Source organism: Melanostigma gelatinosum (assembly GCF_949748355.1).
Source record: "Melanostigma gelatinosum genome assembly, chromosome: 8".
Lineage (NCBI taxonomy): Eukaryota > Metazoa > Chordata > Actinopteri > Perciformes > Zoarcidae > Melanostigma > Melanostigma gelatinosum.
In genome coordinates, this window is record NC_136641.1 from 12,833,949 (window position 1) to 12,847,759 (window position 13,811).

At 44.8% G+C, this 13,811-nt stretch overlaps 1 protein-coding gene across 7 annotated transcripts in view; it reads right to left on the reverse strand.

The window, feature by feature from the left end:
* Positions 1–1,050: 1,050 nt before the first annotated feature.
* casz1 (castor zinc finger 1) overlaps positions 1,051–13,811 on the reverse strand; it is a 172,084-nt gene continuing 159,323 nt past the window's right edge. For 6 of the 7 annotated variants that reach the window (XM_079273629.1, XM_079273628.1, XM_079273630.1 and 3 more), the window contains 10 exons: positions 13,721–13,784; positions 12,637–12,800; positions 12,198–12,320; positions 11,763–12,083; positions 11,467–11,665; positions 10,483–10,654; positions 8,745–8,893; positions 6,268–6,475; positions 5,101–5,454; positions 1,051–4,341 (listed from right to left, as the gene is read on the reverse strand). In XM_079273629.1, coding sequence (XP_079129755.1) covers positions 3,098–4,341; positions 5,101–5,454; positions 6,268–6,475; positions 8,745–8,893; positions 10,483–10,654; positions 11,467–11,665; positions 11,763–12,083; positions 12,198–12,320; positions 12,637–12,800; positions 13,721–13,784 — 2,998 coding nt within the window. In that variant the 3' untranslated portion in view covers positions 1,051–3,097. The remainder of the gene's footprint in view (positions 4,342–5,100; positions 5,455–6,267; positions 6,476–8,744; positions 8,894–10,482; positions 10,655–11,466; positions 11,666–11,762; positions 12,084–12,197; positions 12,321–12,636; positions 12,801–13,720; positions 13,785–13,811) is intronic. The other variant, XM_079273632.1, reaches the window with a different exon arrangement.

A 13,811-nucleotide genomic window follows, 5' to 3' on the forward strand; every position in this document is an offset into this window, starting at 1 on the left:
ACCCAATTTTTTTCCTTTTTTTTCTCTCTTTTTTTTTTTTATAAAAAAAATAAATAAAAAATCACAAGAGAAGAGAAGGAGGAAGGACAGGAACAGCTGTAGACGAAGGGACAGAGAGAACCAGCACCTCGGCCACTGCGTGCCATGAGGGAGTAGGAGGAGAACCCAGCACATGGCTCAAGGCAAAAAAAGAAAAAAGAAATGTGCCCTGTTAACAGTGAACAAGACACAGAGAGCCATCTTGTTAGCATTAGCAGGCTTTCCAAATCTCCCGAATGGTCCTCGGCTCTGATCTTGTTCTAACACCAGAATGTCATGAACGGGTGACCCCAACAACAAATATTGTTGACTCCTCTACCTGCATGAATGCAGATGTTTGTTTGTTTTGTTTTTTACATTTTCTTTTGTTGGTTCCTTCAAAATCTGTGACAGAAAAGTGTCCCAGTTGGATTTAAAGCGGAACAAAGCAGGGAAAAGGCGCACAAGGTCATGAAATATGAATCGAAGCTCTGAGCAGCTGGAGCCACAGGCGGGGGAGACACACACACACACACACACTCACTCTCTTACTTCAGTAGTGTCACTGACGGATAGAAAAAAGACACAGAGAGATCGCTGTCGTGACCTTTTGCCCCGCTGTCGTCCAGCAGCACCTTCACCCTCCACACAGGACCCACAACGTCCTCAGGCTGAAGCACTAGCAATCACTACATGTGTATAGTTATAATAATTATAGTTTCTTTATTTTCAACTTTTTACAAATCCTGCTATTTCACACCCTCCCACACTTACGCATACACACACACACACTGAATTCAAGTGCACAACGTCTCCCAGCCCCTACAGTTATCTGATGAGAAAAGAAAAACAAACGTGACGCCACTGCTTTGCAGCAGAGTCCCGGCAGACAGCTCAGTCTGTGAACGAGGCATGCCCACAGCAAAGTAAATATAAACCAAGAATTTCAATTGAGGGGGGAAAAAAAGCACACACATAGATAAATGACAGTGAATAAAATGAGTCGTTAAATAAAACAGAAACATAGATGAATGAATTCAAATCAGTGTATTTTAGTTTGAGCTTCTGACATAGTTTGGAAAAAGAAAAAAAAGATCCTGCAAACATAACGGAATCTTCCAACGCTACAGTATGAACAACCTTTTCCAAAATATCTGGGCTAATTAAAAAAAGGTCACGCACACAAGCAAACTATGATGAGGCTATTTGAATTTTTTTTACTTTTTATTATTCATTTCTCCTCTTAACGGTTTTCTTTTTAAAGGAAGCTGTTCACGAAAGAGCATTTTGTTCATATATAGTTATTTTTTACAGAGGAAAATACTGTACAACCCTTTTTTTTTTCTTCTCAAAACATCTGGAGGAATATCATCTACGCACATTATTCCCTATATTATGATCGTTTATTTCCAATGCCAAGCTCAGGAGATTATTCATGATCAGTGTGTCAAACATATTCGTTCAATATTAACCAGCGGGTGTCTTTGACCGATTTATAATTTAGCACCACAGTAAGTGAGCATTGCCATGAACTTCTTAAGAATTCATTTAAAATCACAGTCTGTATTAGTGTTTCTCATCAGGGCACTGGTCTTTCTGGTGCAGCCATTTACTCTTTTCTTCTTCTTCAAACTGTCGAATCACGGAAGCAAAATAAAAACCCAGTCTTTAAATAAATCACAGAACAACAGTTCTTTGTCACACTAACATCTATTTGTGCATTAAAGCAAAAGTGAACTAAAACAACATCTTTAAAGCAAAATTCCCTGTTAAAAGATATTTATCATATTTTTTTTTTCAGACGGTAAAAATGAACCTAAAAAGTGCAATAACACCCTAGAAAATTCTCATTGGAAGGTCACATAAATATTAAATAAAAACCGTTACAACAGGAGCTAAACCACAGCCATAGTGAATGGAAACAAAATGCCATTGAGACATTTTCGGTCTCTAAATTTTCAAACATAAAACACACTCGCTGACATCCCCCACCGATCTCTGCATCTGAGTGACTCATCGTTTTCTCTGGTCTGTCTGACCCCCCCCCCCCCCCCCCCCCCCCCTCCGGCCGTTAATCACAACCTCGCCTGCTTACAGATCGATATGCTTCTAACAACACAACAAAAACGACAAAATAACGCAAAGATGCAAATGGTAACAAAAATATTTTTAAATATGCTCATGAGTTATCTATCATCATCGTAATCATCGTGGTCGGCTAATATAAAAGTGCACTATTCACACACACAAGCTTGATTCCTCTGCAGGGGGGTTCAATTACAAGGGCTCAGCTTGGTTTTGGTGCTAGTTGAACATTTCTAGCAGAATGTCAGAGAACTGTTGAGACCGGCAGCTTGCTGGAGGCCCGACTGCCGAGGCTGACCAAATATTTACTGGTCAATTCCACATGTCATTGAGAACAAAGAAAAACATCTGAGAGAGATGGGAACACGCAAAATGTAACTCCCTTTTCCCTCAGAGTCTCATAATAATAATAATAATAATAATACAGGAAAAAAGATCAAATGTTTGAATGTATCCTGTTACCCCTTAGTGATCCTCCCTTTTTCTATGTATCCCCGGCCCTGCAGTTCATGTCGCCTGTACCAGCAATTTCCTTTTGTATATCGTCGTTCACACACACACACACACACGCGCACACACTTACATATATAGTTATATAGAGAGATTTGTTTTTGTTTTTCTGACTTTTTGTTTTGTTTTTAACCACACACAAAAAAGTGAAAAAAATGAAAATAAATTAAAGTCAAACATGCACGCACACAGAAAGACTGATGTGTAGTAAAATGCTTTACATTGCTGCCCTGTGTGTAAACCAGGGCCTAATTCTGTGTCTCCGTTCATATTTTGCTTTTTTTAATGCATAATTGAATTAATAATGTTGGTCATCTTGTAAACATCATAATAAATCATTTTGGGCCGTCATTTTTCTCCACGTTGTTGTTTTCTGTTGTCGTCTGAAGTCTCTTTACATGATAAATGAGGCCGCTTTCATTCTTGTTTGTTCATAGTACACAGAGTATTTCTTCAGTCCCTACAGTCACTGGTAGTTTTTCTTTCATTTCTTTTCCAGTTGGGAAGTATCAGTGTGGTTAACAGAAGCATCAAAACTCTCGCCATTGTCCTTTTCACCATCAGGCTCCGGCATCGAATCGTCATTCGAGTCACTGTTGAGCTCTGCCTCCTCCTCCTCCTCGTCCTCGTCGTCCTCCTCCTCCTCCTCTGGCGATAGGTCATCCTCGGCCTCTCCGGACGTTCCCGTGGTGTCGTCCTGAGCTGCCGGCAGACCCAGCAGCGGTGCCGGGTTGTTGTGGCTGGACCGCGCCGCTTCGTGGTGCATTTTCTTGCTGAGGTCCAGTGAATCGCTGAGACCCAGACCGGCGGCGTTCTTCAGGAAGAACAGGGAGCTGCTGGTGTCTGTGCCCAGGTTGAGGGAGCCGTCCAGGCTGATGGAGGACGGCGGGTACAGTCGGTTATACTCTGACCCGATGCTACCTGCTGGATAGATCATGGAGGGAGCGCTGCTGTTAATGCTGCGGGACAAACAGTGGACGCCACTGGGGGAAGAAGAAGAAAGACCCATGGAGATCAGAGGGAGCGCAGACAGGTTTCCTCCCAGGTGGTGCACCCCTTCCTGTTTGGGCGACACAGACGGCAGCTCGCCACGCTCCTGCTTCTCGTGCTTTCTCTTGTGGGAGTCCATCTGGGACATGCCCACCACCGTGTGCTTACACTCGGGGAAGGTGCAGTGGAAGTGCGAGCACTTGAGCTTATATTTGCAGTCGGGAACCTCACAATCGACACTGGAGCTGAACTGGCAGAAGCCAGCGGCGGTGATCACGTCTTGCTTGCCGTGGTGCTTGCGGTGGGCCGTCACCTTGGTGCTGTCGGTGCAGCGGAAGCCGCAGCGCAGACAGTGGAAGTGGGTGCTGTTGCCTGAAAACTGGCAGTCGGGGAAGCTGCAGCTGAGTGAGGATTTGAAGCGCTTGAAGTCATCCAGGACCAGGTTGTCCACGCGGTCGTGGTGCTGCGCGTGCTTGTACATGTGGGTGCGGCCGCAGAACTTGTAGCCACAGTTCTCCCGTGTACAGTGGTAGTGGGTCACTTTCAGAGAAAACTGGCAGCCCGGGTCCTTGCAGTTCTCGTACAGGTCATAGCGCCTGAAGCCCTCCAGCATCATCCCCTCATCCAGCATCTTACGTGACGACGGGGTCTTGCGGCGCTTGCCGAATGGTGACATGTCCTCGATGATCCAAAAGCGCTTCTTCGCACCGGTGGCCGTGGGAATGGAGATGGTGTTGCCTGAAACAAGGAAGGAAGCACATTAAACTATAATCACTTGGGTTCACAAAGTAAACTACAAGCAAATTACATCGCGAGACCGTCCTGGTTGAGACTCTAATGTGCGACCTTACTCAGCCAGAAGTGGTTCACAGCTGAGTAAGCACAGAGAGCCACAATTTGTTTTATTCCTAATTCCCAGAATGATTAAAGGAGGGGGGAAGTGACAGATTGACTTTGGAACATGACACTTTTACAGGGTGTCTCCAGCCTCCAAACAGAGGCAGAGCTGTGGGTCTTAACCGACCCTCTTATCTCCATGTTGTTTTATGAGGGGCACCCACCTTTTGCTACACCCTAATAATGGGATCCCTGTTCTGCAAGACAGGAAGCAGTGGGCCTCGATAAAACTTGAGGCGTGATTAAAATAAGAGGCTGGTAATGCAGCCTGGTTAATGGGAGCTAAACAAGGTCCCGGCTTCTTACTACAGGTGCCAAATGTACTGCTCTGTCTCATAATCCCAGTAAAACTGGGAGTAAAAACACACACAAAGGTGTAGGTGAGGTAATTATACACATCTGTTTCTATACCCACTCAGTAAGCATGCACATTTCTTCATAGATTTTCTTTTTTTTTGCATGCTGGAAAGCCTTTTTTTTTAATTTCCCCGTCTTTCCCCAACAATACTGCAGAGAAAGACTGGATCACACAGTTAAATACTGCTCAGGACTCAATTGAGATTGACAGCTGCAGTGTTGGTTTGCGCCGGGGATAAGTACCTGCAGCATCCTGCACTATAGGGACGTCATTTCTAACCGGAGACGGAGTGGCAATGATGGGGCTGAAAGCTGGTGTGTTGGTTGGCATGACAACACTCCGAGTGGCTCCCAGAGAGGCGCTGAGCAGAGAGTATGACAGACAGGATGGAGAGAGGAGGTATGGGAGTGAGGACAGAGGAGGTCGGAGGAGAGCGGGAGAGAGGGATGGGACCTGGGACTGGAGGCCAGGCTGAGGAGCGAAGTGAGGAAGAGGTGGTGGTGGTGGAGGAGGCGGGGAAGAAGGAGGTGCATTTTGGGTTGCTCTAGTGTCAGCAGGGGTGGTAGGAGCAGAAGTGGTGGCGAACCAGCCTTGTCCTGGAGAGACAGGTTGACCAGAGAGGGTGAAGGACAGACAAGAAGGGAAGAAACACACAGACGGGTACACACACACACAAACAAGGACCAAATCACAAACACACACACACACACACACACAGAGGCATGGGAGGTAAAAAGGGAAAGATAAAAGATAAGAGCATGATACAAAATGAGGCCCATTCAAGACAAGTAACCCACCAGCCAAAACAACAATGGTGCGAGTAGTGGATAATATTGCTCACACATGGAGGCTCAGATTTAGAAAAAAAAGCAGAGAATTCCTATATTCAGTCAGTTTGAGGGGAAAGGAGACTGTTTCTCCTTTCCTTTCTCCCACAATTCAAACGACTAAAAGTGCTAAAGTAGACATAAAGCCACAGGGATGATCTTGGGCCAAAGGAAAATGTAATAAGCTACATACAGTGCAATAACTCAAACCACTGATGTACAAAATGGAAGTTTTATGAGGATGACCAGGCAAACTGCAAAAGACCTTGTCCGTGACTCGGAACATAAGAATACTGCATTGTCATCAACCTCATATGTTATGATTTATGTGTCATTATGTTATTGATTGTAAATCAAACTACTAAATCAAAAAAATACATGATTGAAGAATGAAATGAAAAGTCGCTGGTTTTCTGGGTAAGGTAGATGAATGTGGACTTGAAGCATGACGGATGATGCTGAATGTAAGATGATAAAACTTGAATTTCACTTTTTTTTTTTTTTTTGATTAAACCATAATACAACTCTACATGCTGACACTTAATGCACCGATGGGTATTTGTTGTTGTTGCCTATCCTCACCTGCTGGAGAACCATCGCCACCAGGTGTGCTGGAGCAGCTCTGGTCCTGGTTGGAGGACTCGGAGGAGAGGCCCAAGGGGCTGCCCCCTCCTCCCATGTAGTCCATGTAATCATCAGTCTCGTCCATCATGGCGGACGAGAAGCTGTTCATACCAGGATGGCTCCCCATCATGCCAGATCCATCTGGCCTCTGGCCCAGCGGCATCACCTGGAACACAAATCATCTTTGTTGTAAGTGATGTGCGTGCAGGGCAGGCAGCGCCTCACCTCAGCTAAAAATAGAGGTTGAGACTTAAACTAAAACCATTTCCTGATTCCAGGAATTTCAAAGCCATGATGGGAACTCCTAACTCAACGCTGCCAACGTTTACATATATTTGCGCATGCATAGTCGGATCTCACACTGTGTTGAATCAGAGATGCGATGAGGAAGATAGCCGCCCCCCCCCCCCACCCGGAATCATGTCACGTGACACCCACCCACTTCCTCTCTCTCGGCTCTGCGCCACGCGTTGCCCTTCGCGGCTAGCGCGGATAGCTCAAGGGCCGCGATCAGCATAGAAATCAGCTGTGGCCGCTAAAGGTAAACAAACACCGAGCGGAAAGGAGCTGAACATTACACCGACTTTTCAAACAGATTGGTACGAAAATAACGAGTGGCTAATGCAGATCGCCTTGAAACACCTCCAGCATGAGTGGCATTGGCACTGTATGACGTCATGCGCAATGCAAAGTTCAAGAAAAACACCAGATATTAAGAAAGCCTCATGGTCGTGACCTGTTAACCTGCCAAGCGAGCGCCAGCCTTTCGGGGGAAACAACTTCTACAACAACAACACTGACATCTCTGTGCAGAGGGCTGGGTGCATTGACTTCATCTACAAATACAGTGAGTACCTTACAGTTGTACCGAAAACCATATCATCCTGAAGCTCCATTCATAACATGAACAGTTCAATTCTTATGAATAAACTACGGCAACATTGAGTGCAGTAGTCCACACACACAGACAGCGAGTGAAGCAGTGTTTCAGTCCACTGTCCAAAAGTTTAAATTCATTGGAAAAAAGAGATGTTTTAACCCAACGAAATATTCTGCTTCATATGTTGGCATCGACTTTCATATACACGAATACATTTGTTCACCGGTTTAAGAGCTTTGTGTGCGCTGTCTGATGTTGGGCTACTGCGCACTGATGCCAATGTTTCTCTCTCGTTTTTCCTTTTCCTTGTGTGCTGTAGCCAGACGCTCCTTGTGTGTGGTTATCAGTGCGCTTTTGCTCAATTTGTTGGAGTGATTAAGCTGTTTTCTGTTGGTGCGCTGACAGCATGATTTCGCTCTCTTTTTTCCATATCCTGGCTCACAGATTTTCGTTGTGTGTGTGTGTGTGTGGTTGAGCTTTTGCGCATTTTACAAGAGTGAATACGTTGTTTTCTACGGGTGCGCTGACGCCAAGCGTGCATCCTCTCTCTCCGTGGGCGTTTATTGTGTTGTATGTTTGCCTAACTAATGTAGACATTATTTTGGACTATATTATCCATGCGCAATGTGGACATATCCATAATACACTGATAAGTTGCTGCCTACGCCTGGCATAGATTTCACCGCACTTTATCTGAAGCAAACATCATGGGAGGTAGCGTGTCATTAATGCAGGTGTTGGCTTTTGGCATGCAACCAAGCATTTCTCAAGGCAACAAAAGTTTTCTGAAAGAATGAACGTCACGCATTATATAAAGGTACAAAATGAAAAAAAGAACAAACAGAACTAGAAAATCCACATGTTTAACTCCACTTACGGTACAGGATGTACCGCAGAGGTTAAGGTAGGAAAAGGAGTATACTCCACAGTGAAAAATGTCACATCAAAACAATGTCATGAGTGATCTATAACTGACTGGTATGACAGGATATGACCGATGCTTTCTGTTTTGCACCGAATGAACTTGTTCAGTTTTCAGAATCTGACTCATAATAAACGCCAAAACCAACCAAACTAGGTACATAAGTCTTGTAGACTTTGGACACCAACTAATTATTGTTGAGCTGAAACATTAAAAACATTAAAAACAGATTAAAGAAGAAAATCAGATTTAAAAAATGTTCACAGTGAAAATCTGTTCATTTTTTTATTTTTTTTGCAGCTCATTTGCATATTCCTTTTCACTTCTCGCAACAGAGACAACAACTACGGTATGCTTTTGTGGGAACATGCCATTTAAATGTAACATCTAGGTTCTTTTGTGTGAAAACTGAAAAATGGATGGGCTCTGACGATAGGATAATACATCCAAACATCTACTCTACAAATAAGCACAATACATTCCCCATTGAATTACTTAGTCAGAGGGCAGGTGAGGTGCTTGGCTTTGTTAGAATATGTTCCAATAAACCCGCTCAACGTCTGTTGAAGTTCACTGAGTTGTTCAGCTTGTATTTTCAGCCAATTACACTCTCCGATTGTTTTGCGAACATACCTGGGATGGGACTCGGTCGAAGTTCTTCCCTAGCATCCGCCTCATGTGTTTGCGTGCATGTGAGGTCATCTGGTGCTTGAGCAGGAAGGAGAACTGGCAAGCCTCGCGGATGCAGTGGAAGTGACTGTTGACTTGGTTATACTTACAACCTGAAGAGAGAAGACCAGTAACAGTTCTTAGACTCTCCATTTGCAGATGGATTCATCTCTGGCTCATCGTGAGGCGTCTGAGAATAGCAACTGCGCTAAATGCAATATTATCAGTGCGGCGGTGTTATGATTAGATCAAACGCAAAGTGAAATATTCTTGAGTTTTTTTTATTTTTTTAATTTCATGATATAGCGCCGACAAAAGAGGGATCGGTTTCAAAGTGTTTGGGAGTGTACATGTAGGAGGAATATTAGATCACTCCGGTGTCACACTGAGCAAGTCAAGGCTTCTGTGCACTAAACCTGTGGAGCTCTTTTATTACACTGACATGCTTTATTCAATTAGGAATTTACATAAATAAATTCTCATTTTCTGTGGGCCAATAATGCACACACCCCTGCAAACCAAAGTAAATATACAATTATTACCATATTAAATTCATTTTTCAAAGTATCTCCATTGTCATTTTTTCCTTTTGTCCTCCGTCGTGCTGCTGCGTGCTTCACACTCTTCTGTTCTTTTCTAGTGTTTTAACCGGTGTAGCGCTAATTGCTTTATGATTTCAAATTAAATGAATGTTCCGTTTTGTGCCTGTTAATCAAATACCATTATATAAAAGCAGGCAGAAATAATTGAAAGAGTAACATGCTGGGCATGTGCTAGCATGCCAGTAACCATGGCACCCAGTTTTAAGAGCACAACACGTCTGTGTCATCAAATAGCTTTGGCACACACCGTGTTTTTAAACACGCAAAGTTGTGCAAATAACAGTAGCCCCCGTGACTCGGAGGGCCTTTTGTGAGACGGAAACCAGGTAACATCATCAGCGGTGTTCAGTTTAATGTCGCTGCCATGGATACTGGCAACCCATCAATTCTTTATGACAGGCGTGCTAGCGATGGTAATCCTCTCTGTGTTTCCCACAGCCCACACAATACCGTTGGCAGATCAGGCTGGGGACAAAAAACAGCTGTTTAGGGCCTGTATTTGTGTGCTTTGTCTCTGCGTTCTGAAAAGCTTGTGTAACCGCCTGAAAAAAACAGAGCACTTTTAATTCATTTCTGTGTGATGGCAGCGGTGGCTGTGAGGCGCAGCTTCAGAACACAAACAGCCTAAACCAGACAAGCCGGATAATTAACAAACACAAACCTAATTGCTCATTTCTGACAGGGGCAAAAGGAAGAAGAAAACAACCTGGATGTGATTGCTCCTCCCCCCCCCCCCCCCCCCCCACCCTCCCCTCGACGGTATTGCTCACATAGTAAAGGCGAGACTACCTTTGGGACACGATGTGCCGTTGTGGATATGCAAAACACAGCAACAAAACCCGTGAGGCTTTCATGCCTCTTTATCAACTCGCATAGCATGACACTGTGTTTGCCGACACTGGTCTCGCTCCCTTTTGTAAACACAGGTAATATATCCTCCTGCCACCAAAAATCCATCTACGTCTTTCTCAATTTAAAACTTTTAATCCACACGGTGCTCCAGGTAGAATATTAATAAAAGCTGGAGTGTGAGAAAAAGTGACGGCAGGCCAAAACTTCTACTAAACTTAAAATCATATCGGATGTGTTTTTTTTCTTACCCAGCCTCCCACACTCCTCCCTCTTGGTGAAATATTTGAAGCCATTGGCGGCGCGGCGTTCTGCCTTTTCGTGCTTCTTCACGTGCCATGGCAGCTTGGTGGTGATGTTAGTGACAAAGCTGCAGCCGGTCCGCAGACAGTGATAGTGGCCCCTCATTCTGAACTCGCAGTGCTGCAGATGAAACACAGTTTCCAATTTCATGAGTCAAATATGTTTGAAAGCTTGACTTGATCTTTCTTTGTGTACCAAGTTAAAGTCAACACTACACAGCTTCTCCAAAAACATAAACAAACACTTCACAGCCCTTTTTTTTATTATTATTTCTGCTCATTTGGAACATCCCACATTTCTAAGCACGATGGCTTTTTTTTTTTCTTCAGGCTTCCCACAAACACCCCTCCTTTTGAACATGTCTGTACACCACCATCTGTTTGTGAGGCCCAGATCCCAAAGGACTGGTCCAAATATGATCAGCTCAGTTCAGGAGATGCAGACTAAGGGGCGGAGGAGGGAGGATGAGGAGGCGGAGGGTTAGGGAGGGGGGGATTTTTGCGAGAGGGGTGATTTTCGACACATTAATGAATTCATTTAAATGGTTTTCCAAATACGGGCTCATGAGAGCAGGCAGGGGCTGCCATTTAGGTTTCATTTGCGAAGCATTCCCCTGATTTTTGCCCTATTCCAGACAGCCTTGTTTACTGTGCAAGTGACAATGATTTATTGGGTAATATCAGCTAAATTGGCCTTTTCTGAGAGGAGAATGCGGCAGTCAAAATGACATCATTGACATATAAACAGGCATTACTGGGGTGAGTCGACTGTCTTTTTCAGCGGAGATGGAAGACGGGAGCGGCGGTTGTGAAAGCCTTGAGTCAAATAACCTCAAATACCGGTCTAATAGATAGCATACTTCATGCTTAGAAACCTCCGGGAGATGACAGTAGGTGATTCAGCTCCTGGCTCACTTATCAAGCCTCACTCACCTGGTTGGGACAGAGACACTGGAGAGAGAAGTAGGAAAACTGGTCGCGGACGTTGATCAGGTTGTTGTTGGGGTTGATGTGGTCCAAACAGTGGGACTCGGCCTTGCCAGTTGTCTTGCACACATACTTGCAATTCCCAAACAAGCAGTGGAAGTGGAACTTGTTGCTGTACTTGCAGTCAGTAGCCAAACAGGGATCACTGGATGAATAAAAAAACCAACGGAAAATGCAGTTTATGGTCGAATAAACACACTGTGCTGTTAATGTAACAGGAAGAAGCTAAATGTTTCTCCTACTTTTCCGGAAACTGCAGGAAACCAGGTTTGACTTGGGGTCTAGCATTCTCCAGAGAGGTGGTGGCCAGAAGGGAGTTGGCTGGCAGGTTGGGCATCGAGGCCGGCATCTGAGGGATGCTGCCAGTCAGCTGCTTCCAGGCCAGCAGGGCGGGAGGCGGGGAGCTGTAGCCACCAGAGGAGGTGAGGTGTGCCACATCCATGGAGGGGTTGTTGGCCATAGAGACGGGGGCAGCGGGCTGCAGCGAGGCCCCCTCACCGGAGTCCTTGCCCTCGCCGAACTGAGGCTCCGACTTCACGTTCAAGGTGGCGCGGAGATGGAAGCTGAGAAACAAGATGGAAGCTCATTTTTTTTTTATGTTTTGTTGATCAATAAAGCCGGACGCTAAACCGTGGAAAGGGAGTATTTTCAGATTACGAAGCAGCGGAAACACTCACTTAGCATGTTTTATGGCCCCATCCACAGTGCTGAAGAGTGCGCCGCAGTCCTCTACCATGCAGTGAAAGTGCACTTTCTGTAGGAAGTCACACTGAGCCTCGCAGAAGTCGTCTGTGTCAAACCTTTAACACAGACAGATAATGAAGACTGTCAGTTTTTTTTTTTTTCCGCCTTCCCAGAACATCGACAAACAGCTGGTTCGACTCGTGATCTGACGGTAAATGTCCTTTGTGCTGCAAGTCATTACACATTCCTGCAAGACCAGATTCTTTGTATTTCAGGGGGTTTTCAGTGATGCAGTATGTGAGGAATTGTATTTACAGAAAAAAGTCCTTCTATGCACAGTGCTTTTAAACACTCTGACTGTATTCTCGCTTTCAAAACAAATGAGTCAAGTGTAACTCCAGTGACTCGTTGTACTTCCTCCATGTATTATACCTGCGGAGGTATGTCCTCCAGATCTCGGCAGATTTTTCTGGCAGCGGCCTCTTCAGCACTCTGTTCAGATACTGTGCCGCCTCCGAGCTGTTGCCTCCCTGGCCGGCCTCCAGCTCTGTCTTCAGGTGCATGGCGTTGAACAGGGCAGGGTTCACCTGTGACATCTACAGAGCACAAAAACAACCCGCTGCTGGGTTAGCGGAACATACGGGAAGCCGGGCACTTGCATATGTTAGTGAGAGTGTGAGAGTTTACACACACAAATGGTTTTGGCGAAGCAAAAAAAAAAAGAAGAAGCACAGCCAGATTTACAAACATCCAGGCTTTTGCTTGAGTGCAGGCCAAACGTGTTTGCCAAGTGTCCTCTGGGAGCAACTGTTAACCCTTTTATGTGCTGCGGTGGCTCCAATCAACCCCCCCCCCCCCCCCCACCGAAAGCTGCCATGACACGAGGAGCTGTTGGACAACAGGTCTTCAAGCTGCTTTAAGGAGAGCAACTAGGCGACGCGTGTGTCTGTGTGTGGAGGGGAGGGAGGGGGTATTTACCAGTTGGCAAGGGTAAAAAAAAAAAAGATCCCTGATTACATCATCAATATGACGGAAACCACCTGGCACATTTGTATACATCTGATGAGATGTATGATTAAGACGATGTCCATTTTAATCTAAACCCCCCCCCCCCCCCCCAAAACAAATACACCTTTTGAATTTCCATACACTGACATTTAGACCTGGTAAAAAATGAGGGCAGCGCCTTCCTGTTGTTCTTTTCTCCCCAGACTTTTTAATCTAATAATTTACAAAGTCTATAAATAAATGTAGAGAAAAAATGGATGGCGGGTTCAAAACAGCTCATCAAAAAACAAACATCTCTATATATCTAGTGTGGCACCCAGCTACTGCTTCATTATATTAATTTGTGAGAGGTGCAGTGAAAATTACACTGTATGAAAAATGGCTGGAAAATTTAAATGATACAAACTCATCTTATTAGCGGTGAAACATTAAAAAAACAAAAAAACAGGCCCCTGTGCGTCCCGCTAATTTGTCTTGGGATGAAAGGCGTTTGATGGATGGATCTTACCTTATTCATAAGCGAGGATAAAAGAGATGTATTCCCTGGTACAGGGTGTCCGTTTGATTCATTACTGGAACAAGGAAAATGAACAATGTTT